Source organism: Camarhynchus parvulus, chromosome 17 (genome assembly GCF_901933205.1).
Source record: "Camarhynchus parvulus chromosome 17, STF_HiC, whole genome shotgun sequence".
Lineage (NCBI taxonomy): Eukaryota > Metazoa > Chordata > Aves > Passeriformes > Thraupidae > Camarhynchus > Camarhynchus parvulus.
This window is the reverse complement of record NC_044587.1, coordinates 10,539,972-10,564,951: the sequence shown is the minus strand read 5'-3', so window position 1 is coordinate 10,564,951 and position 24,980 is coordinate 10,539,972. Positions and strand designations below refer to the sequence as shown.

General features: G+C 51.2%; 1 protein-coding gene across 10 annotated transcripts in view; it reads right to left on the bottom strand.

Annotated features, from left to right (window-relative positions):
• Positions 1–1,939: 1,939 nt before the first annotated feature.
• Positions 1,940–24,980, bottom strand: part of ZNF618 (zinc finger protein 618) — a 149,229-nt gene continuing 126,188 nt past the window's right edge. For 9 of the 10 annotated variants that reach the window (XM_030961657.1, XM_030961658.1, XM_030961659.1 and 6 more), the window contains 3 exons: positions 16,844–16,921; positions 11,482–11,586; positions 1,940–10,712 (listed from right to left, as the gene is read on the bottom strand). In XM_030961657.1, the coding sequence (XP_030817517.1) occupies positions 9,199–10,712; positions 11,482–11,586; positions 16,844–16,921 (1,697 nt within the window). In that variant the 3' untranslated portion in view covers positions 1,940–9,198. The remainder of the gene's footprint in view (positions 10,713–11,481; positions 11,587–16,843; positions 16,922–24,980) is intronic. The other variant, XM_030961661.1, reaches the window with a different exon arrangement.

Sequence of the window (24,980 nt, the reverse complement as noted above, 5' to 3'; positions counted from 1 at the left end):
TTCCCTCAGGGCCTCAGCCCTGCCCCATCGCCATGAGCTTGCCCAGGGTTCTGACTCCTGGCTGAGCCTGGCCCTGCCCGTCCCGGGAGAGCAGAGCCCTCTCAGCCCCCAGCACCTTCCTCGGCAGAGATGGTGATGGAGAAACAGCCGGAGGCATCTCCAGGGCAGAACTGTTCCCTGGTGTGGGTGGGTCAGGGGGCGCTGCTCACCCAAATTCCCGGGGCACATGTGGGGCCGCCCCAAGCCCAGAGCCACAAGCACAGCCGAGCTGCTGCTCCCTGCTGCTTCCCACCCTGGTCCCACACAGCACCTCGGGATGAACAAACTTCCGTCAGAGAAAACTCTGGGTACCTCAAGCAGAGCCTGAACTCAGAGCTACCAGTTCCATCATTGCTAAAGCTAAAGGAGTTCTCTCCTGTTAGGGCAGAAATCAGGGAATCAGAAAACACAGCAGGATTGGTTTAAGCCTCTTCCATTCCCATTAGCAATCTTATTTATCCTTTTAAATGGCTCCAGCAAAAGGGACAGTTGAGTGCTGGGAGCTCCTGGCATGCCAGGGATCCCATCTTCTGGGCCTGTTGGCTTTAAATTATCCACTTTACACATTTAGATCTTCAAACAAATCTCAACTCTTATCTAGTAGCACCTGAGGGCATCTGATGTGTTCACTGAAACCTCTTCTACAGCAAATCCCCAGCAAAGTCTCAGCCATTCTCACCATCAGATACTGATAGCTGTGTTTCTTATTTTGGTTTATCTTCAGACTTTACCACTGGCCAAGAGTTTATCCAATGTCCGGACCCACTGTCATTCCATGTCTTTGGCTTTTGCTTTTTCCCAAGGCACAAATTCACTACAAATTCACTAATTCTCCAGCAAAGCTCTTTTTGCTTGTTTTTTTTGGTGAGTGAGGGGTGGGTGCAAGGTTAGAAAATCCCAAAGGACATCAAAGCAGGTCAAAGAAAAGGACAAATGGAGGGTGACAATGGGATTTTCCAGTGTGAGGCCTGGCCTCATCCTGGTCTCTGTGCTTGTTTTCCTTGGGACAATTCCTGCTGGTCTCTGGTTGGTTTGGAGGTGGGGCCTGGAGCTCCAGGGAGCGTCACAAGTCCCAGTCCCAGCTGTCAGTGCCCCCTTACCAGCACATCCCTGTGACCCCCGTCCCTGGTGCCCCTTTGGGCTCTCACCATGGGCACTGCCAAGAGCTTGTCCTGGGAGGAGCCCAGTGCCCACCCAGTCCCCAGAGCCCCTGTTCCCCCAGGAGAAACCAATCCCAGCTGGATCTGCTGGCACAGGTGGGATCCCCGAGCAGAACCTGGCGCTGGCATTGAGGCTGCTGGCACAAACACCCTGAGCTGGGCTGCACCTCCTGGTGGGGGAATCCCAACCCCGAGGGACAGCTGGGGGCCTCTGGGCTGCACAAAAACAGCAAAGAGAGACAGGAGCAGTTCATAGCCCTGGCAACTGAGTGTGGGATACAGGATGCTCTGGGAAATGCTCTGGGGGGCTCTGAGTGCCCCAGGAATACGGGATGTGGAGCTGTCCTGCTGCCCAGTTTATGTGGCTGTGAGCTGCCAGAGGGCAGGGATGGATGGGATATTGGGAATTAGGAATTGTTCCCTGGCAGGGTGGGCAGGCCCTGGCACAGGGTGCCCAGAGCAGCTGGGGCTGCCCCTGGATCCCTGGCAGTGCCCAAGGCCAGGCTGGGCAGGGCTGGGAGCAGCCTGGGACAGTGGGAGGTGTCCCTGCCATGGCAGGGGTGGCACTGGATGTCCCTTCCAACCCAAACCATTCCATGATTCTGTGGGATCCATCAGACACCCCTGCTGGGATCCAGGTCACTTCCATGGATGTTTCCCCTCCTCACAACGGCACCGGGGATGTCTCAGTCACAAGCCTGAAATACAGGAAATATAGAAAAGCCCAGACACTTTTTTTTCCCTAAAGGTTGTTTTATTGTAAAACCATAAATACAACACTGACATGAAAATCCTCAAGCAACGGATGCTTTCTTACAGTTACAGTTTGTCTTCTGCCTTGGCATCAATTCTGAAAAGAATGTTGCAGAAACATGTCTCTAAGGTATTTCCAAATAACCGAACTCTGGCCTGGAGCTCGGCCCCTTTGGAAGCTAAGTGGAACTATTCCTCCTCTTGTGGAATATTTCCATTCAGACAGCAACAGACTTGTAAAAACAGCAACATTTAAACACCTTGATTTTTTTTTTCTTTAATAATCCTTTTCATTTGACGTCAGTCTAAGTTTCAAACAGCACTGAATTTATTTAGCTGAAAAAAAAACCCAAAACAAAACAAAAACAAAACAAAATCCTAAAAGGAAAAAAAAACACCTCAGAACTTGAGTTGGCCTCAAGCGTTCGCATATCACAATGAAAATCAGCAACTCAACCCCGTGCAATATTGCTCTCTAGTGAGTCATTTGATCCACACCAACAATACATGAGACTTCAAACAGGTTTTGTTTTGTTTATTAACACAGCAAGTGTGACATTAGATAACCTTTTAAATACAGTACATGGTACAGCGCGGGGCCAGCTGCCCGCACGTTTCCCGTTATGAAGACAAAGCCAGCGGTGGCGGTTTATAAAAATATTGTGTTGCTACAAAAGTATAAATTAATGCTACCGGTATTAAGAAATATTAAACACATAAAACTTATAAGGATTAAGAAAAATATTCATTAATACCTGTAGAAAACTCTGGCCTAAAAAAGATATTTTTTGTATATTTTTTGTATATTTTTTTTTGTATTTTTTAAGATGACATGGTCGCACTCGCAGCGCGGGTGCTCTGTGGTATTGCCTAGAACATCTGCATCTACAGAAAGGAAGGAAATGCACACGAGTTACTGAGGGCAGGGAGGGCCAGGAGGGGCAGGAGAACATTAAATCCTTTGCTTGATGAAACGAGTTCAGCTCCCAGGAGGAGGTTTGGGAAATGGAACTTACGAGTGAGGAACAGCTTCTCTTTTCAGACTGGCTGCAAACAAGGATCTCCTGATGTTTGGCTGTCACCATGACACTGTCTGGCTACGGCGTGGACCACAATCCTCACGGCCTGGGCAGAGTGTTCCCCCCACTGACAGCCTGGGCTGCCACCTGCCACCACTGGGCAGGTCATCCACTACCAGCTTTCCTTCAAACAATTCAAAAAAAGGAGTATTAAAGTACCAGTAAGCTTCAAGGGACCATGGAAAACAGCTCCTAAATCTGCTGCTCCTTCCAGAACACATCTCCTTCCTTGAGGGGGAAGGTCCTTCTACACAGCAAGGGGAAAAGTTATCCCTTCTCCCACACCCCCAGCCCACTGGAAGAAACAACCCCAGCCTATCCACAGACACTGCAGAGACTGCCACGAGAACCCCTGGGAGGTGAGAACAAGGATTTGGGGCCAGTGAGGCTGGAAGTGCCTTTTTAAGGGGCTTTGGTTGTAAAAAGCAAGGGTTGGATGTGTCATCAACAATATTCCTACAATATTCCCATCATTAAGCCTGAGTTGCTCATCTGGGTCCCACTGTCAGGAATGCTACATAAAATCCTGCCAGTCATCATTCCTTGTTTCAGGAGCCAAAAATTCCAACTCAGCTGCCTATGGATAAGGAACCCCTCAGGGTCTATGGATACACTGTTGTCTATGTGAGCAAAACTCTCCTGTCAAGTTACAAAGGACTCAGAACAGGAAAAAACCTCAACTAAGCAGCCAAACTAAACCTGAAATTAAAAAGAAATCCCACAAACATTCAATAGATACAATTAAATTTCAGGGCAACCCACTGTCATTGGTTCACCATTTCTGGCCTAGCGTAAGAGGACTGTCCCAGGCCTGTCTCACGGAGCTCAGCTGGGCCTCAGGGTTTGTTCAGGGACACTTCCAGAAGCCCCAGGAGGTGACAGAGCAGTGAGGGGACAGGTCCCACACACAGGGAGTTCTTATTGCTACAGAGCGACAGCGTCAGCTCTGACACGGGGCACAGGGCTCAGCCGTGGCTCTGGGCATTCCCAGGGGATCCCAGGGATCTGAGGCCACGGAGCAGCAGAGGAAAGCTCAGCAGGAGCAGGCAGACACTGAACACCCTCCCCACGCTGATCTCACAGGACATTTGCTCCTCCACTGGCAGCTTCCCCTCCGCTGCCTCCCTCCCTGCTGGAACGGGCTGAGGGATGCACTGGGAGCTGGCAAGGGCTTGCTGCTGGTGATGAGTGGGAGGATGGGGAGGAAAAGGCTCTGTGAACCCTCCTGGAGGGCTCTGGGCAGGAACCCGGCACTTCCCACCCCTACACCCAGTTCCTTTTCTCTTGGCGAGGTCCAGCCAAGTGTTTATGGAGCGAGCTCCACTCTGCAGCCTTGTCTTCAACAACAGAGCTCAAAACACCTTTCCCCTCAGACCCCTCCCAGAGGAACAGAGTTCTCCTCCCTGAAGAGATTTCCCAGAATCTGCCTTTAATACATTTTTTTTTTCCCATTACTCCTAATTACTCCATAGGGAACAGCTTGTCCCTTCCTGTGTGATGCTCACAGGAGGCCCTGCCTCTCCCTCAGCCAAGAGATGCCATCAGAGATCCAAGTCTCTCCTCAGCACAGAGCAGCACTCCCAGCCTTGGAGCACCTTCCTGGCTGCTCTTTTAATGCATTTTGATTCACCAGCAACATGGTGCTGCCTAGAAATGCCCAGGGCACCGTGGGAGCAGCAGGAGGTTCCAGTCCCCTGTCCTGTGCTCACCATGGCCAGAGTGGAACTGGTCCCTCTGAGCAGACTCTGCCACCAACACAAACATTTTTGGTAACTCCTTCCCCTGCTAAACCTTCTGGGTTATTGCAGACAGTTGGAGAAAAACCACCCAACCCACCTGAGCCATCTCACTGGACACTCCAATGCCACCATTCAGAGCTCAAGTCATTTCCAGAAGTGTCTCCCCTCTATTTTCAGTCATTGCCAGGTTCTGAGAGCATCTGCTGCAAATTCATTTGCAAAAGTCACATAAGGGTCATGACTCCCTGAGCTGCTGCTGGACATCACGTCTGTCCAGCAAGCACAGATAAACCAGTGCAGGTGGTTTGTGTGGATGCTTAAACCAGTTCAGCTCAAAGTTAAACTGGCTTAACCAGCAATGAAGGAACAACTGAGTTAGACAAAACCTGAGCCCACAGTCAGCTTTCACAGAAAGTTTTGCAGATTGCACCAGTTCAAATCCACCCACAGCAGTTTTCTCAGCACAGACAGAGAGCTTGGACAGCAAGGGAAGCTCATCTCAACTCAACCCAGGTGCAAGACACCAAGTCCATCCTGCAAGCCAAACACAACCACTGCCTACTGAGAGGCAGGAGACAGCTCCTTCCTGACCTCCTGGCTGCTGCACCCACACAGAAACAACCTCCTCAAGAGCTCTGCCTCTATCCCACCCTCTGCAGTAACAAGGATGTTCAGACAGGCCCTTCCCTCTTGGAGTTCACCTGGTGGTGCTTGTTCCCCACCTGACGGTCAGAACGCTCTCGAAGCAAACTGTGAAGCCAGGAAGAGTCTGCAAGGTCAGGCACAGTCAGCAGCAGGAACAGATGGATGCCTGGAGGCCACACACCATTCCTGCACCCTGACACATTTCACAAGGGAGATAAAAGAAAACCAACAAGCAGAAGGCAAGTTCTCAACATGACCCATCAGAGGATGATCCCAGTTCTGAGGACTTCTCCTCCCAGCTCAAAGGGAGCAGAACCTCACAACAGCCCTGGCCAAACTCAGAGCCTCTCCTGAGCAGTCTCCCAGCCCAGGACCAGCAGTGCTCCCTACAACACCCTGGCTGCTCCTCACCTCTGGGGCACCACAGAGCAGGAGCTGAGAGTTTCCAAATTTCAGACCTTGGTAAAGTACTTTTGCTCCTCAGAATGTGAATTCAAGCCTGGAAGAAGGAAGAAGTAAGAGGAGCAAAAGCTTGGCATTGAAGGTAATTGCATGTGCTCCAGATGTGCTTCTCTGCTTTTACTGAGGCCCAAGTGACCGTGAGAGAGCCTGGAGCAGGCCCAGCACAAACAGCTCCTCTGAGCTGGGCACCCTGCAGCCATGTGCAAGTCAGGAAAAGCTGCACCTTCCTGCACTGAGTCTCTGGAGAAGGGGCTGCCCAAGCAGCCCCTCTCCTCACCACCTCTGAGGATGCTCCACTTTAGGCCTTTAGGTTTTCTCTTGCTTTTGCAGCTGTTGAGTTTTTAAGTCTTTGGGAGAATCTCATCTGCCTGACATCACTGCTTAACACCCATCATTAGTGCAGCTACAACTGAAGTTGCCTCAGAGGGGCAGTTTTTGGGATGGGGGAGAGGGCCAGTCCATCCCTCTCTTTGGTCAGCACCACCAGAAAATGCCAGCTCTGGTGCCAAACCCACAGTGTGAGAAGGGAAAGGGGAGGTGGGATGGGAGGTAGGGGTGGCTGTGGCCTTCCTGCATGCATGCCCTCAGTCTGCACCACTGCTGGGCACAGATCCCTGCAGTTTGCCCAGCTCTCAGCTCCAGGGATTTACAGCTGTGCTAACTCTGCCCACTTCTCACCCTCGATGCCTCACACAGACAACAACAACGAGCCCGAGTCCACAAATTCCACAGAAATCATCTACATGTCCCTTAGCAAAGGAGGGCTGGGGGCTGGAGCTGTCTTTCCAAAGGAATCCAAGGGCTTTGCATGTTCTCCTGAGCATCAAAGAGCTCCCAGGGTCTCAGGTGAGCCACACAAAAAGGTGTAACGTGCCATTAGGAGAAGGAGCTGCCAATCCTGATCCCTGTGCTATCAGCTGAGCTGTGTGGTACCCTCTGTGCCCACAGCTGATCCTGTTTGGGGACATGCACCGGCCAAGTTTTCCTGCTGTCAGGTACCAGGGGCCTGGCACACATCTCACTCCCTCAGGGTTCATTTCTGTCTGCCACAGGTTTCTCCTGCCCTGCAAACTGCTACCACTGGTGGCTGGGCATGCAGGATTCGTACAGGAGAAAACAAAAGCAGCAAGAAGGAAAGCTGGCCCTACAAGCAACCCCTCCATCAGCCACTGACAGGGAAATCAGGAGTCCAGGAGCCTCTGCATGGCAGCTCCTGTTCATGTGGCAGGCTGTGTGCTTTAGGCAAAAACTTAACATTTTAGGAGACAATGGTTTTGGTCTGATGGCAGTAACAGTGCTGAGAGGTCAACCCAAACACCAGCCTCAAGGCAATGGAAGGCTGAAAGGGCTGGAAAGGGCAAGACAGCTGGTGCCAAGGTCTGTCCTCGTGAGCCTGGCGTGGGGAAGGGTCCAGTGTGCAAACTGTGCCCCTGAGTCCTGTGGCAGTGCAGTATCAGGGAGTGCCTGTGAGGTTCAAGGCATCTGCACACAAAGCCTGAGAGATTGGGTTTGCTATTTCTCATGTCTTGCAACTTGCAGCTTCTCTTACAGCCAGAGCTGGGCAGGTGGGATCCTGGTTTAACATCTGCTCAACAGCAGCACTGCAGAGAGGGTCTCCAGTTTCCCCCTGCATTGCCAGCCAGCAGCAAACTCCCTGTGCTGCTGAAGGGCTCCAGCCTGCTCTCAGCAGGGCCAGTGCCTCCTCCTGACCCTCCCACGCCACTGGGACCGCAGCTCCAGAGCTCCTGGAAGCCCAAGAGACTGCTGAAAAAAGAAGAATTTGCTTCAGTTTTCTTCCAGGAGACAAGTCCCAGCAGTGAAAAATGCACAGTTTGTCACCAGAGGTTGGGAATTGTCCAAGAGGCACCAAAGCTGGCAGAGCCTGTCCAGCAGCCCAGGAGCTGTGCCTGCAGGAGCTCTGGCCTTGGGGACAGCAGAGTGACCAAGATGGTTTGGGGTTATGGGGATCTCTAATTGCATTTGGGGTGAGCCAGTTACATGTGAACATTTCGGGGCCCGCGGCCTTCCTGGCCAGAACAGGTCAGCAACAGAACAAGTAGTGTAATGCACTGTAGGTATCAAAAAGACATTCGTGCCACTAGAGGAAACCATTCCAAACAAAAAGGGGAAGATATTCTTTGCACTCAATCAGGAGCACTTACATTCAGAAGGATCTTTGAGCCCATGCACTTCTCTAAGCTTCCTTCAAACCCCAGTTTGACAAAACTGGTGAGCTTTGTTCCCCTGAAAAATCATACACCTTGGTTTGTCCTTGGCCTTGGGAAGGGTGGTTTGTGTGTCACTGAGACACTTTTTAACAAAAAGCTGTAGGTACAAGGGTTCTCTGGCAGACCTGGCAAGCTCACTGGTGGCCCACAGCCACCTGTGCTATCACCATTTGCTTTTCTTGGTTTCTAGGCTTTGCCACATAAACAACTGCTGTGGTTCCCATAAGAACATTATTTAATTGCAAATGGACTACTCTAGAACAAGTCTGAGAACACTTGATGTACAAAATTCACAGAAAAGGTAATTAACACCGGGAGTTCAGAAAAGAAGTTCTGCTGTAAAAAAATATAAAGCCAAGAAACGCAACAACTACTGACAGTTTCTGCCATGAACCATTTCTCTTAGTTTGAAATCAAACTTATAATCACTTGCTGCCATGTTAAACTCAAAACTGGGAGTAGAGACAGAGGAATAACTTTTGTTTTTTGGGAAAAAAAAGGATATGGAAAGGTTAAAAATAAAATTAAGAATAAAAAACCTGAAAGCCTCCCTTCCTGATTTCTAAAGATGCCGGTGTTGATGGAACACAGCTGCCCTGATTCACGCACCATGCCAAGAAGGCTGCAGCCAAGTGCCCTCAAGGTGTACAGTTATTCAAAGGAGCAAAGTCCAGTGCAGAACTGGTCTGGTCAATGGAGTCTGATTATCCATGGCAAGATGGCCCAGGGGACAAGAGGAAAGGTGGGGTGGAGGAGAAACAAAAGAAACTTCAAGTCACTTTAGATCTCAGCTGCCTGAAGACTTTAGAACATCAGCCTCCCATTCGTCTGCCCACTTGAAAACATAAAAAGTCTGTCAAGTCCACACACTATCTATGGAAAGGAGCACATTCCTGGCAGAGGGCTGTCTCTCTCCTGTGCTCAGCTTTCCTTTCAAACTTAATTTTATATATATTTATATTTTTATATATATATAAAAAAGCACTTGGTTTCCAGGGGCATTCATAATGAGGTCCACAGTGTTTAGAACTTAAATTTCTTTTTCTTTGTTTGGAACAGTGTTTTAAAGTTTTGTTTTAATTAAAAGAAAGTCTTAAAGCATGTTGGACTTCAAAAACATGAGTTTGTTCATGTCTTCTGGACTGAGTAGCCGCCTCCTTTTGATCAAGAGCGCCTGCTCACACATATTTACACATTCGCTCCTGGCACCCACAGCAGGCACTGCTAAGAGCCAAAAGGCCAGCTTGGCTAGTTTCGTATGCTTTTGGGTAACACACGACCAGTACTGAAACAGGTCAGGGGTGGCCTGGAAGAGAGGTTCTTGCAAATAATCATAGACTTCACTTTTCCCAAACCAATCTTCTTCCTGAGCTGCGGTGGCCTCCCCTGCTGCACGAGGCTTCTTGGTTGAAGGTTCAAATTCTGCTTCTTCTGCCCAGGACTCTTTCACCTCATTGATCAGCTCACAGACCTTGCCAATGATCTCTTCGTGCTGGTAGGGCGGGACGGGCCGCAGCTTCTGCTGAGGGTCCAAGATCATGGCTACCTTGTGTGCTGAGTGAACTTTGAAGTTCTCCTTCAGCGCTTCCAAGAAGAGGTGACAGAGTTTGCTGACCACACCAGCATCATTGGCTTTGGAAGTGAACAGTTTCTCCAGTTTGACGTAGGTGGGCAGCACCAGCTGCAGCGTGGGCCGGCTCTCGTTGCTCAGCTCGATCACGGCCTGTTTCACCGGCGCCAGGATGGCTGCCAGGTTGCTGAGCAGGTGTTTGTTCAGGTTTTGGATGAGGTTCATCTTCTTGGCCCTGCTGTAGAACTCGCAGATCTGCTCGTAGCGCTCGTGGACGAGCAGCAGGGAGTCGGTGACCGAGTTCCAGCAGGGCGGTGGGGAGGTCTCTTCCAGGGAGCCAAAGGTCTCCTTTGAGAGGCCCGTGGACCCTGCCAGGTCTTCACAGACATTCAGGAGCTCGATCACCTCGTGCATGTTGCGAGCCTGTAGCGTTCTCTTGTTGAGCACGCTCTGCACCACCGAGTTCAAGGCACAGGCCGAGCAGCGCAGGCACATGCCCGCCTTGGAGAACGCCGAGGAGTTGACCTTGCAGTCTGTCACGTACACCGTCCTGATCTCCGACATCACAAACTCCGACAGCACGTTCTGCACCCAGTGGTGGATAAAATCACCGTTGTCTCGAAGGTCCATGCCCTTAATGCCCAGGACGTAGCTCTTGATGTGGTTGCCTTCCACCTGGTAGGCAGTGAGGATGTAGCAGGAGTCGGGGCCGACGCTCTGCGAGTGGCAGGTGACCCCGATGCCGAGGCAGGCGTTGCTGCCCAGGGCGCAGGTGACTTTCACCTTCACCTGGTTGTACATCCGAGGCAGGTGCTTCAGAGCCAGGGTGTTGAAGTTGCCCAGGATCTCGGTGACGGAGAAGGCACCGTAGCGAGCCCCGCTGTCCACCAGCGTCTGCGCCAGCTTGATGAACTCCTTGCCGCTGAGCACGCTGAGCGCGCCCAGGTCGGTGCACATGACCCGCAGCAGCCTCTCGGCGATGTTCTGCCGCTCCTTCTCCGGGATGGCGCTGTTCCCCAGAGAGCCGCTCGCCGGCGCTGCAGGGAAACACAGCGGGCACAGAAGGGACCAGGTCAGCATCACCGCAGCAGGAGAGAGCAGGGGACAAGGCACACAACAATTCTCAGAGACCCCCAGAGAGGTGGGACGTGCCCAGATGATGGAAGAGACAACTCCAACCTTGGATTTGTTCTCCCAGTGTTTCTGGACTGAGGAACCTCCAGAGACAGGCCCTGCTCTTGTCACAGCAGCAGGGAGCAGATCTGCAGCCTGTCCCTGGTGTGGGGATAGTCACAACTCAGCCCAGATGGAAAGATGGACATCAAACCACAGATTCCCAGACTGGTTTGGGTTGGAAGGGGCATTAAAACCCATCCAGTCCCACGCCTGCCATGGGCAGGGACACCTTCTACCGTCCCAGGCTGCTCCAAGCCCTGTCCAACCTGGCCTGGGACACTGCCAGGGATGCAGGGGCAGCCACAGCTGCTCTGGGCACCTGTGCCTATGTCACACCATGATGACCGGATTTGTTTTTTAACTCCAGGCCAGAAAGTCTGACCTTGGATCAGAAGCCAACTTCTACCAGGAGCTATCAAATGCATCTTCCTCACAAACCTTTCCACCCACCCCAGGGTTCTTTGTTGCACTTCTGTAGTGGGAAGGGGTACTCTGCTCTGCCAAGTAGGACATGATTTAAAGTGAAATCAAATACAGTTTGGTGAGGACAAGGGCCTTGTGCAGTGTCCATCACTGCTGCTCCCCTGAGGCACCTGTTGGACAGGGACAAAGTGAGAAGCTGCTACGTACTGTTGTTGGCATTATTTCTTTGGAGCTGTGGCTTCCACTTTTCTTCAACCACGGGGAGAGGTGACCTGGGCTGCTGGCTGGAGGCAATGTTGTTCTCATTGTCAGCTGCGAGGCAAGAGACAGGGAGGGGTTAAAAGCACAAAATAATGCTTAAAGCACAAAGAAGAGGAAACTGCTCAACTGCTCAGCATATGTAGGGCTCCTCTAACTAAGGGGACAACAACCCACCACACTCTCTATGGCTTTTAGGCAGCTTTCAGTGAGCTCACACAGCCCCCTCAGGCACCTTGAAACTGTCTCTGAACTCACAACCTATCACTTCCCAAAATGTGACTGAAATGTGCCACATGTCTTCCTGTGCACCAGGGACGCTGATGCCATCAGCACACCCTGGGGAATGTCTCCTCAGGAGCTGAAGCTGCACACCAGGAGCAATGGAAGCTCAGCCTCACTTGGGCCATTCATTTACTTCCAAAATGAGGTGGAACAGACACTGATCCTTCTGTCCCCTCCCTGCCTCTTCCTGCACTGCAGGTGGCTGCCCTGTTCTCTCTGGGAAGCACTTTGGTTTGCAAGTTGTGCCCAGCTCCTCTGGATCCAAGGGTCTCACTGCAAACTTCTTCCCCATGAAGAGCAAGGGCCCATCTCCTCTGGGGCTCTCACTGCTGCCTCAGGCTGCAAACACAAAGCCAAAGTCTCTGGAGTGTGGACCAAAGACCATCCCACCCTGAGGCTGCAGACACCAAGTGCGCCCAAAGTCTTTGTGTTTGTGCTCCCATTTCTGTGTGTGTAACTGGGCTAAACATTCTGGCTGCCAGTCTGATGGGATCTTACAAGAAAATGCAAGCAAGATCAGTAAAGTCTGTATTGTATCCATGTTTTCCTCTCCTGTGCCCCAAGAATTTCTCCCCACCCTCCAGCGGAAATTCTCATGTTCTTAGTGTGCTTCAGTATGAAATGGTGCTGTGAAACAGGCTGTGAAGGAGCAGTGCACAGTGAAATGGGCTGGAAGAGGAAGCAGAAAGATGGAGAGACTGATGACCAGGCTGAGCAGAAGGATGGAAATAAAACCAAGGAAAAGAGAACAGGCCATTTGCTCATCACAGCTGGACTCATCACACCTAATTCTGGACCCCTGTCAGACACACCTCTCTTTGAGGTGGCCCATTAGGGCTCCTTTTACACTCAGGGGTGCCACTCATTCACCCAGGCAGAACTGGATCCTCTCTGGGAGTGAGAACCACCATGGTGAGAACCACCTGAACTGACTCTCCAGTGATTTTACAGGGAGTGCAGACTGCCCAGCTCAGGTGGCAGCCCCTGCAGCCTGGGGACACCAGCACAGACTGCACTGACCCTGCCCTGTGCTCTGGGCAGAGAAACACGAGTTGGAGCAGTGCCTTGAGGCACCCACAGCTCTGCCAGGCTGCTCTGGGGGCAGCAGGACACACAGGACAGGGCAGAGCTCTGCTCTGCTCCATGTATGCCAGCAACCCGGGAGAGCAGGGACACCAGCAGGGCTGTGATGGAGCTCCAGTGCTGTGCTCCTTCCAAGTCCTCTCCAGGTGAGCAGCTCTGCCCTTCACTGCCAGGCACTGCAGAGTGCCCATCACCAGGCACAGGCTGCTCAGTGGGCACTGCACTGGCACAGGTGGGGCAGTCCCCCAGAGCAATCCAGGACATGACCCAGAGCAGCCTCTATGTCCTGGGCCCGTGTGTGCCTGGGGAGCTCCCTGGCCAGGCTGGGTACCCAGGGAGTGCTGCCAGGCTCAGCTGCAGCCAGGGGCTGGCCTTTGCAGGTGTGCAGAGATGTGAAGAGCACGAGGTGCCTCAGAGGGCACCAGTGACCACATGGGACACATCACCTTTCCCCCAGCATCTGCCACACTAATTGCTCTTGAGCCAATGTCACCGTTGTCCTCAACTCCAAACATCTGTGCGTGGGCAAAGGAAAATGCTGGGTAACTTTGCCTGCTAACTTTGCTCATGGTTCAGGCCCTCCTTGTCTTGGTGAGGGATGGGTAGGGGGGAGAAACCCTCTGTATTTCCTCACCATAACTCTTTTATCTATTCCCTAATAATAGGGGATTTATTTTATACAAATATCTGCTGGCATTCAGAGTGGCATTAATGAGATTTGTACATTTCAGCCTCATCTTCCTTATCAGGCAGTCTGTGAACTACACAGATCATGGTTCTTAATTTTTCTTCATGCCTCCAATCCTTTAATCCAGGTTCAGCCTAGTCCTCCTTTTGTTTTTTTAGGCCTAGATTGTAGGAAGGGCATTATATGGCAGCACTCTACCTGAACAAAGTACTCTAAAGGGAGTCAAAGCTGTATATTGTTCAGTGTAATTACAGAACAAATTCCTCTGCCTGGTGCTCTGCTGTTCTATTTCTGCCTTTCGGCACCCAATTTACATTCTAATTGCTTCTCCTCACTATGTAGCTGCTTTATGAAGCTATAATCTCTCCTTATTACCTTCCAGCCTCAGGGCTCAGCCCTCTGAATGACTCAAGAGCCAGTATGTCCCTGATTTTGCTTCTGGAGGCCAGCAGCACGTTCCCTGGCTTCTGTCCCTCGTGAGAAGGGTCCAGGGGAGGCAGCACAGCCACTGGAAGAGATCAGCCCTTTGCATTAGACAGGACAAAGCAAACTGGGCTGCTGAACACATGAACTGAGGGAGCATTCGACCCATACTGGCCTCTTGGCTCTCTGCATCCCAAAATGAAACACTCCCTGACCAGGGACAAACCACTGCCATGCCTGAGTCCCCAGTCCCTGCATCCTGTGCCACCAGCCCTGCTGACCACTGCAAGGCTCCTGCACTCCCAGACTTCAGAGACATTGGGGCAATGCTGCTTCTTGGATATGGAAACCCCAGAATCCCAGACTTGTTTAGGCTGGAAAAGACCTCTAAGATCACCCAGTCCAACCATCAGCCCAGCCCAGCACCACATTCACCACTGAGCAGTGTCCCCAGATGCCACATCCAAGTGTTCTCTGAGCACTCCCAGGGATGGCGACCCCCCCCCTGCCCTGGGCTCAGGGTGCTTGAGAACCCTTCAATCTAAACCTCCCCTGGAACAACTTCAGGCCCTTTCCTCTTGCCCTTGTCAGTTGTTCCCTGGGAAAAGAGACCAACCCTCACCTCACTACAACCTCCTGTCAGCCTGAAGGCACAAAGTGCTGCCAGGGCACCTGCAGGCCCTGTGTGCCCTCAGTGCTGCCTGCAGACACAGCTCACCCAGAGCTGGGCACCCACCAACGCTGCCCACAGGGCTCCTGCCTCTCTTTTGGCTTTGCCCTCATCCCACAGCTGCACACGGGGAGGGAGGCAGAGCTGTGAGCACAGGGCTGCCAGGCACCACCCGAGAGGCCACGGGAGGGGACAGTGTGAGGCACTGTGAGGCACAGAGGGGACAGTGTGAGGCACTGTGAGGCACAGAGGGGACAGTGTCTGACACGGGCACAGCCTCGGGGGCGCTGCAGGAAGCAGCTGAAGGAGACACGGACACCTCACTGTCACTGCACCAGTGAGACTTCAGCAGGAAGAGCCAGGCACAGGATGGGACTTGCAAACAGAGCAGGGAGCAAGGAGAAAACAGAGCTTACCAAGAGAATCCTGAGCTGGGCAGAGGGCATTTACCCATTTAGAGCTGCAATGTAACAGGAGCCCTATCACAGATACTGCTCCCTCCACCCTGTTCTGTGGCCAAAGTAACCCAGGTGAAAAACCACAGGATCCCAGACTGGTTTGGGTGGGAAGGGACCTTAAAGCCCATCCAGTGCCACCCCAGCCATGGCAGGGACACCTCCCACTGTCCCAGGCTGCTCCCAGCCCTGCCCAGCCTGGCCTTGGGCACTGCCAGGGATCCAGGGGCAGCCCCAGCTGCTCTGGGCACCCTGTGCCAGGGCCTGCCCACCCTCACAGGGAGCCCTCAGCACCACCCCTATGGGTCATTTGTAAAGAAGAAACAAGGAGGAAGCTGCAGGTAGCACCAGCTTAAAATGTGCAACAGCTCAACCTTCAGTGAGCTGCCCCTGTCTCCTCAGCTCCTGTGCTTGGTGTCACCCAGAGCTGTAACTCAAAATGTTCCATTTCAGTGCCAGAGCCCAGAGCAAGAACAGGATGGTCAGGAACAGTGTGGAGGCAGCAGAACTGCCATGGACAGCAAGGACAGACCCACAGCCAGGGAGTGAGGCTGCCCTGCCCTGAGCAGAGTCCACTGCTCCTCGGGGTAACACAGAGTCCCATTACTGCACAGAACCCCAGTGCTCTACCAGAAACACAAACTCACACCTTCTGCTAACAAACAGCTCTCAAAGTCTCAGTGTAAATCACACAGATGATAATCAAAGTAGCTGCTGAACAACACACAAAGCCTGCACTAAGATTTGCCAGCAGGAACTGAAATGGAATAGAGGAACCTCATGGAAGAAGAACTCAAGTGACACTATTAAATTTAGGATTAAAACTAAAATAAAGAGCAAGATAAGAACTTTGATTAACATTATTACAGAAAGGAAAATATACTTTTCCTCAAGCCTCTTGTCCTCCCATGCCATTTTCCTCAGGGCTTGCATCTGCATCTCAACAGAGCAGCTGTCTGTTGGAGAACACAGGTCTGTCAAAGGGGATTTAATTGTTCTTAAAACTGTGCTAGTTCACTTGAATTCAAGAGGGAAAAAAAAAAGAAAAAAATCTGCCAATATAAAATGAATTCTGTTTCTACATTTTTGAATATGCTGAGTGCTGTCTTTGAAACAGGTTTGGCTTTGAAATTTTAAAATCATCTCTTATGTATCAAGACAGGAAACAAAACCAGTGATTTAGAAACAAAGCACTGGAATGATTCTTAAGAATTCTCATTTGTAGGTAGCTGAGAGGGAACTGAACACAGCTGCTGAAATGGCAAATTCTTCTTCTGAGAACACATTTCAGTCCTTTGCAGAACTCCAGGAGACACAGGCACAGGACAGGACTTGTGTGGTCAAAGGCTCTGCTGCCCTGCTCCATGAGAGCCATCCCTTTGGCACGAGGTGGGGTTTAACTTGCTGGAGGAGCTTATGCAGTGAGGATTCTCTGGCTAGCTCTGGATAAAGGCAATGAGCAGTGTGATGGACTCTGAGCTAGCACGGCACACTCCCTCTCTCCCTGTGGAAAGGAGCAATATGTACAACACACCCTGAGCCTCTGTGCTCCAGCCTTTGAGGGATGACTGTGTTTGTTGCAGTGAAATGACTGGGGCTGTGGGAATGGGGAGCACTGAGAGCCCTACAGACACACATTGGGGTCAGCACCAGGCAGCAGCACAGAATTTATTCTCTGCTTGCAGCGAGTTAAAGTGCCCAGCTTACCTGCGTGGGACTGCATGTGCTCCAGGAGATTGTTATAAAACTGGAACTGGATTCCACAAGCTCCACAGGTGTAAGGCTCTGTTTGGGAGAAATCAGTTCAGAAGAATTACACAGAGTCTGCAGGGAAGCAGCACAGGTGCATACCTCAGTGTGTAAGCTGCGGGCACAGCGAGCGGGGCAGGGCCCGGGCACGGCTCTGCCTGCTGGGCTGGGCTGGGCACCTCCTCCTGCTGCACTTCACTGCCAGGGCACAGGCAGGGCACTGCAGGAGGCCCCTGCTGCCGTGGGTGGGCATCTCAGGGACCTGCATAAGTTTCTCCTGGAGGCTGCCCACTGGCCAGGTCTGCTGGCCCAGGCTGCTGCAGCCTGCCTCGAGCGTGTCCCTGCTGGTTTGTGCCTGGGAGTAAAGCCTGCTGGACGCATCTTCCATCCAGGTCTGTCCAATTCCAGTGTCTGCTGCCCCTCCTGAGTGAGACAAGGAGCACTGGGTTGTGACAAATGCTGTAGTCAGAGGCTGGGGGTGGAGCAGTGCCATGGGGGAACTCAGCTGGGGCTTTGTGGCTGTCACCAAGTGCAGTGACACCAGGGACTGGTGGGTGCCACGGGGCTGGGTGGCAGCAGGATGCCAGGGAAGCAGAGGTGGAGGGCAGGAAGCACAGGAACCAGGCCTGTGCCTGAAGGCTGCGAGCAGAGCAGGAGAGCCGTGTGCCAGAGCAATATGGACGAGCTGGAGTGAGGAAAGAGCTGGGTGCAGAGCTCCCTGGTGAGCTGGAAGATACATTTAGCCCTGTTCTATGTTGAAAGTGCATTTCTTCCACTGAATTAACCTAAAAGCAAATGTTTGCAGTTGCCTGTCTAAACAGTATCAGTAGAGTGCATGGTTGACAGATGTGATCCCAAACTACAGTGCTGAAATTTGGGAACACTGCAGTTTGCCTCAGTCCCTGCAGCCACAGCAGCACTGCCACCTCTCACTGGGGCATTTTGTCCCGGAGCAGCAGAATGGACAAACATGTGGTATATGAACAATTGTGGATACAAATGCCTGGCACACACATGGAGCAGAGTCTATTGCTACAGTATTTCAGAAGTCTAGATCTGAGTTTGAAGAGAAAAACATATTCTGCATCAACGAATAAGCAGAAGTACCAGCACCCAAGACAGAAGAACCAAACCCCAGGGAAGCACAAGGCTGCCTATACCTTGTGAGAAGTCTATCTCAGAGAGAAAACCCCAGAACCCACCTCAAGACTACAGGAATCCGTGAGGAAAAACATAAAAGAGAGCATGAACAAGTCTGTATAAGCTGTACTTCTATGCTGTGAGGTCAAACCTTTCCCACAGAACCTAGAGCCTCTGGAATGATGGAGCCAGATCTGCCTGGAGTTGTGCTCAATGCTTGAACTCACTGTGCCTGCTCGTGATGCTGCTCCTGGGCTTGCTGCAGCATGGAAGTTTGGAAATTTGGTACTTAAGTAACTGTGCTTGTGGAGAAAAGAGAAGACTTGGACAGCTGAGTGGCACATGGGGATTTTGGTCCTTGGGAATTAGCAGGGACTGGCTGTGTCTGCTGAAATCAGCAGTGAGGTAGTTGTGGTACAATGCCACAAGAGGTACAATGCAATCTAATTGTTTTGACTTGGTTTTAATTGCCAGAGAGGAGAAGGCTCCCTGTGGGTGCATACCATCCCTCTTGGGCTTGTATTTCAATGCCAAAGACCTGTGTTACAGACAAACCTGTGCCTCTGCTGCTCATGGAGCCCAGACTGCTCAGATGGCAATGCCTCAAACCGAGGGGGCCTGACTGCCCCTTCAGGGGTCAAAATTAACCTGTGAATATTCTAAGGAAAGCAGCCACACTTCTGAGAGCCTGCTGCTGACAGGCCCCTGGCTGTGTGACCCTCTCTCCCTGCCCCTCCACCAGAGGGGAGAGCAGACCCTGCCGTGCCTGTCAGAGCTGCATTAAGGCTGCCAGCCCAGGTGTCACCCCACGGTCCCCTGGACACTGGCAGCTCTCCTGTGCCAGCCACACCTCAGCAGACACCTGCACTCCCTTCTGCCCCCTGCCTGCAGTGCAGAGGGGGAGGCAGTGGGGGAAGCCCCGCTCAGCACTGCCAGGGCCCTTCTCTGCCCCACACAGCCCCAGCTGCCCTGGGAGCAGGACTCCAGCACAGCACAGCTCTTCCCCAGCTCAGTCACAGCCTCAGCAGCAGGCAAAGCCCCCATCAAACAGCACTCTCCAAGCTCCACATCTCCCACACTCATTTTGCTCTCCTGTTGCACTCACACTTCCTTCTCAGCTCACTTTGTCTCCCTGAGCTGCTTCACCTCCCTCCTGCTGTATTCTCAGCTATTTTATCAGCACAAACCTGTGTTATTTTTCTAGCTCTCTCCTTGCCTGGCTCCCCCTCACCCCTGCCCAGTCTCTTCTAGGTTCTCCTATCTGCATCCAGCAGGCTGTGACCACCAAGGTCTCCAAAGCTCTTCATCTCAAACTCCTCCATTTGGCACCACAAATCTCTGGCTACTCAGTGCACAGTGAACTGGTAAAATCTCTCATTTGTGATTCTTCTCAGAAAAAATGTGTTGATTTTCATCTCAATTCCAAAAGATACCCCTTCTTTTCTACTCCAGAAATGTCCAAACTTGGAAACAAAATCACCACCTATTTCAAAAGCTAATTTCATATTCTGAAAATGCCAAAGCATTTTCTAAATAATTCTGACACAAAGACATACCGAAGTTTAAGTTTACCACAAATAAAACTGAGCCACGTTAAAAATAAGCATAAAATTTAAATTCACCCAACAATTCCAAAGTATTCCAGGGAGCAGGGGAAGGGATGCTTGGGAGGATGTGCAGAATCCCCACGGGAATGAATGAACTCAATTCCCTTCCCAGAGCTCTCTCAACCCTCATCCTTCTGAGCTTTCAGCTCCTGAGCCCCTCATGCTCCGGAGTACAGAGCTGGGAACAGTCAGGCTGGCTGGAGGGAGGGTGGGATGTGCCAGGGCTAGAAGAGGAAGAGGGATCTGGAAGGTGGAGAGAAGAAAGAGGCAATCTGTATCCCAAACCAGGGAAAAGTCTGTTCACCTGGGCTGGTAATCCAGTAAATCCTCCCCCCTTTGATGTCTTTTGACCATGAACTGGAAAAGTTGTCAAAACTGCTTTGCACACCCATCTGAGCCACACCTGTGGCCCATTCTCCTTCTCTCCCACCACTGCTTGACCTCTGCTTGTCCTTCCCCTGGGAATTTCAGCTCTTCCTTACTCATCCTTAGGGATCTGCTCTCCTTCAGGTGGGCTGAGTTCAGTAAAGGGCCCCAGGTCTCTCCTTTTGCTCTCTGTCCTTCTGCTCCCAGCTGCTGGTGGGACAAGGGAAGCCCCCTGTGCTTGTGGAGGTGTTTTCTGAGAGCAGGTTTCAACCAGCAGCTGCTGAAACCTCTTCAGTGTCCTGAGCCACACAGAACTAACACTCACATCTGGTTGCACCATTTAAAACGTCTTTCCCCAAGGCTATAATTAGACCCTTTTAGCAGTGCTTTACCCAGTGAGCAAGGCCCCAGCTGTGTGAGGCAAGGCAGAGGAAAACCAGTGCCTGTGCTTGGGTTAAATAAATCACTCTAATTCCCATGTTAACTCTCATTGCCACATCTAAGCCAGGGAAAATAGCAGAGCCTGGTCTGAAGCCAGGAGTGAACAGGAGTTGAGAGCTTTAACAGAAAGTTTCAGCAAGTGCCCTGAGGTGCTTGTGCAGTGACAGGCACCCAGCAGGGTGTCACCATGGCTCAGCAGGGACAGCCCCCCAGGCTGTCTTTCTCAGCAGTAAAAACCCACATTTCAACACTTCTGTCCACATCTTGGTGAAAAACAAATGCAGAACAACTGTGAGGAAAACTTCTCAGCATTTCCACCCAATGTTTCCATTGGCTTTAGCTTTACTAACAGTGAATTGCACGTTCCCTTTGACACAAACCCATGAGACAAGGCAGGAGAACCAGCAGCGGGCTCCTACAAAAACACCAGCACACCCCAAAATCAGTGGAAGCTTTTTGCAAACAGACCTTCTGTCATTTCCAGCCAGCTCAAACAGTAAGAGGTAACAAGGTGCTCTGGAGTATGCTTGGAAAAGGGGAGTTCCAAATTCACCACCCTTGTCAAACGTCTCGGCATTAATTGGATTTCTCTTCCTGCATGAACTCGTGTTCTCAATAAAGCCCTTGCTTCCCCCTCAGGTTTGGAAGAGGAGAAACAGCTGTCCTCCTCCCCACCAGGGCCACGCTCAGGGTGTGGCACTCAGGGCTGGCTCACACCACCAGGCTGGCACAAATCACCCCAAAGCCAGTGCCAGGAACCAAACACACTGCAAGGCAAAGGAAGAAGCTCCACCTGCTGAAACATCAAGGCCACAGGGCAGAACCTGCAGCAGAGACCCCCTGTCCACCCATCCCAGCCCTGCTCACTCCCAGTTTCCAACGCCAGGCCACAGGAACTGGCTCTGGGCAGGTGTTCACTGAGCTGAGCCCCGACCACAAGTTTTTCTGTGTGCAAATGTAACTTCAATATGGGGTCATTTTCACATTTTGGTCTCAAAACACGCCCACAAAAAAGTCCCCGAAGACTGAATATGAAGTGATTTGGCAGCCCCAGACTGCACAGAAACACCCTGGAGGATTTCTGGGGCATTTAAATCTGACACCAGAGCCACAGAAGTGAGGCATTTTATTCTCTGACACCTGGACTCATAATAAAAAAGCATTTATTGATGAAAATTGCTCAGAGGGCAGGGCAGCAGGGCTGCAGGAGGGCAGTCCCTGCCTTTTGCACCACAGACATCCATCACACTTACTTTGTAAAAGCGGGAAAGGATTTGAAATCAGGGGACTTGCGGTTTCTGCAAAAAAGAAAGAGATTTAAATATTGAGACTGGCAGAGAACTTGCTGCATTCTACACAGCTCTGCCCATCTGCTCCCTGCTCCTTATCCCTACTCCACACTTCCAGAGTTATCCAGGGCAGGGCAGGATGGGAGCTCCATTTAACACAAAATCCAACAAGTCCAACGTGTCCATTTTCTCTTCCTTGCCCAATTTCTCATGGCCAGGGTTCTGCATCTTTCCTGTCCAGTTTAAAATGTCCAGAGATTTTAACACACGCCCAATGCTACAGTAATGAAAACAAGGGGGGGAGGCCAGCAAAGAAAAGCCATGGGGCAAGAAACCCTTTACAAAGGCTTTCTTTGATGATCCAGATGCAAATTCCCAGTTTCACCATGCAGCTTCTTTAAACTAAAGCTGGGAGGGAAAACCAGGGTGTTCCACTCTCCCTGGATGCCAAAGGAGAGAGTTCCTAAGCAGTGCATTTACTTCAGGCTGAGAATGCACACTTCCTATGCAGCACATCTTGCAGGTTGTCTTTCTGTAAAGTGTGACTGAAAACTGGGTGCTGGCTGCCCCTTGAGCAACCAGGATTTGTCTGCATCCAGCCCCAGTGCCCTGGAGCAGAAGCAGTGATCCCAGCACCTCAGACTATGTGTGGTTTCCTACAGTCCCCAGGTGAGGTCCTTTAGGGTCAGACCCCTGCAGAGGGGCAGAAATCATTAATTATTAATGTTAAGTATTCAGTCACAGACCCAGAGCATTTCCAGAAGGGTCCCGGTCCAAGGCTGTGAGCTGGCACATCCCTGACTGAGGCTCTCAGGGCTCTCTGACACACTAGGCTTGGTTTCCTTGGAAGGAAAATCATCCTCAGGAACTGCATGGGTCAAGCACAGTGAGCCTTCCTGCTAAACATCCCCGTGCTGAGCACCTGAGCTGCTGGAAAGGGCTCCAGGTGGCAGGGCCAGCCCCTAAGGAAAGGAGATGAAGGCATGGATGATGCTGGGCAAAGACATGACTGGACAGTGCTGTGGAAAGGTGAGGCATGGGAGACACCAGCTCACAGGGAATGTTGCTGATCACTTCACACACTGTGATCAGCCAGCAGGGCTCCAGCTGCTCCTGCAGCTGCTGAGATCTGGAGCTGGGGCAAGATCTTCACTGAAACAGGTCCCTAACCTGGTCCTGCTGGGCAGCTGAGCAGGGCAGGCTCCCCCAGGCTCCTCCTCTCTGTGGCTGGCTCCCTGCCCTGCTCCCTCAGGGAACACACTGTGCCCATGGCACTGCCCGGGGCCCCAGGCATTGCAGGGCTCCTGCAGCAGCACCTCAGCTTTTGAGGGACAAACCCCAACTTCACTGTCCCCTCTGAGGAGAATCTGACCTGGAGCAGGCACAGAGCCCAGCAGTGGCACAGAGCACTTAAAGCAGCCCAAGGAATTCTCAGCACCACCTCTGGCTGCTCTCCAGCCAGAAGTGCTGACACAGTGTCCTCATTCTGCTTGGCTTCCTACTCACATGAAAGCACTGTCAGTATGAAACAGCACTTCAGGTACTCAGTACAACACTGGTTCACGTGAAGGAAGACTCTTAGGATTTTTCTGGTCTTCATATTTATAATTGGACAATTTTTTTATCCATGCATTGCCAGGTCCCTGTTACAGCACAGTCACTTCCACTAAAGTTACCTATCCAGGTAACAGTCACAGAAATGCCAGAGTGTGACTGATTAATGATCAATCACCTGCACTGGGGCTTTGTAATCTTTCCCTCCACAGATTCTCCAGGCAAAATGAGAGTTCGGGTTTTCCTGCCCACACTTTGCTCGCCCAGGGACTGTCCTGGCCATGTCCTGCCCAGCCCCAGCCCAGTATCTGTGCTTGCACACTGCAGTCCTCAACCCTGGCCCTGGCTGTGTGTCCCAGTTCTGCTGAGTGCTCCTTGCCTCAATGCTTTCACATGCATTGCCTCAGTTCCTCCCCAGTGTCCCAGGGCTCTGGAGCAATTGGCAGGATATCACCCACAGAGACTGGCTGCTGAGTGGTTATTTTAACCCAGATATATTTCTTCCTGTCTGCAAGCTGCCTGTTGAACATGAGAAGTCTGGAACAGCTTAAATGAATGTGGCACCAGAAATAAACAGTTCATTCCTAGAAACCTCAATTCCACACAAATGCCCACTGGACACAGTGACTTATTTATGCAACCAAGCAAAATGACACTTTCTCAACTGAACACTCCCTGTGTGATTCTCATTCTCCTGGTGGGAACTGCACTCAGCTGCTGACCCTCCTTCTGGGCACAGCACTTAAGCCTGCATTGAAAACGCAGCTCTGGCTATTTGTGCAATTGTGCCACCCCATCACCAGCACTCCCTGTGCTGTGCACAGAGTGAAGCTCACAGAACAACTCCCCCTTCCCCTTTTCCTCACTCCCCAAATTTGGCCATTGGCTCTCTCAGCTCCATGGAGACATGCAGCAGTCACAAACCAACCACAGATGAGAAAGAGAATTGCCAGATGAATGTTAATGGAAGTTGTATTTGTGCTGACAGAGCCTGAGAGGCAGCTGGGTGCACCTCAGGAGGCAGAGGCACGGGGGCTGGCTGTGCTAATGTCACACTGCAATCAGTAATCAAGAATTATTATGCCCCAAACACTAAAGCTGCACTCACACACCAAAAATGCTATCCTAGAAGTTCTGTCTTTCCAGCAGAACCCCGGAGCAGAAGGGGATGTATGGCCACACCAGGGAAGAAAGCAGTTTCTGAAAATCCATGTTTAAAATCTAGTCCTATGTCCTTTAAATCCTGACAACAGGAGATTCTCAGGCCTTTCCAAGAATTTTTACTCTATATCAAATGTAGAAAATCATATCTTTTTGGTCTCAATCTCATCTCAGCTTGGCACAAACTGCTTTGAAAAAAGAAGACATTTCCATTGACCCTCTCCCCACTCTGGAAAAAACAGTGCTGGAAAGCAAAGCTTCCCTGTGTAAATAGGAATGAAAAGTGTTGACATTTTAAAAACTCTAAATGCTAAAATTTGTTGCACTGGAAGTTCTTACAGTAGTAGTTCCCTAAAGCAGCAGATGAAATTGAGACATATTTATACAGCTTAAATCAACCTTGAAAGTTCAAAATATTTCCCAATTCCCTACATAATTTTAACTGTTCTCTTTCACACCTGCAACATCAAGCAAATTCAGACTTCAACAAACACTGACAATTTCAATTAGATTTCCCCTTTGATAGCTGTATTTGAA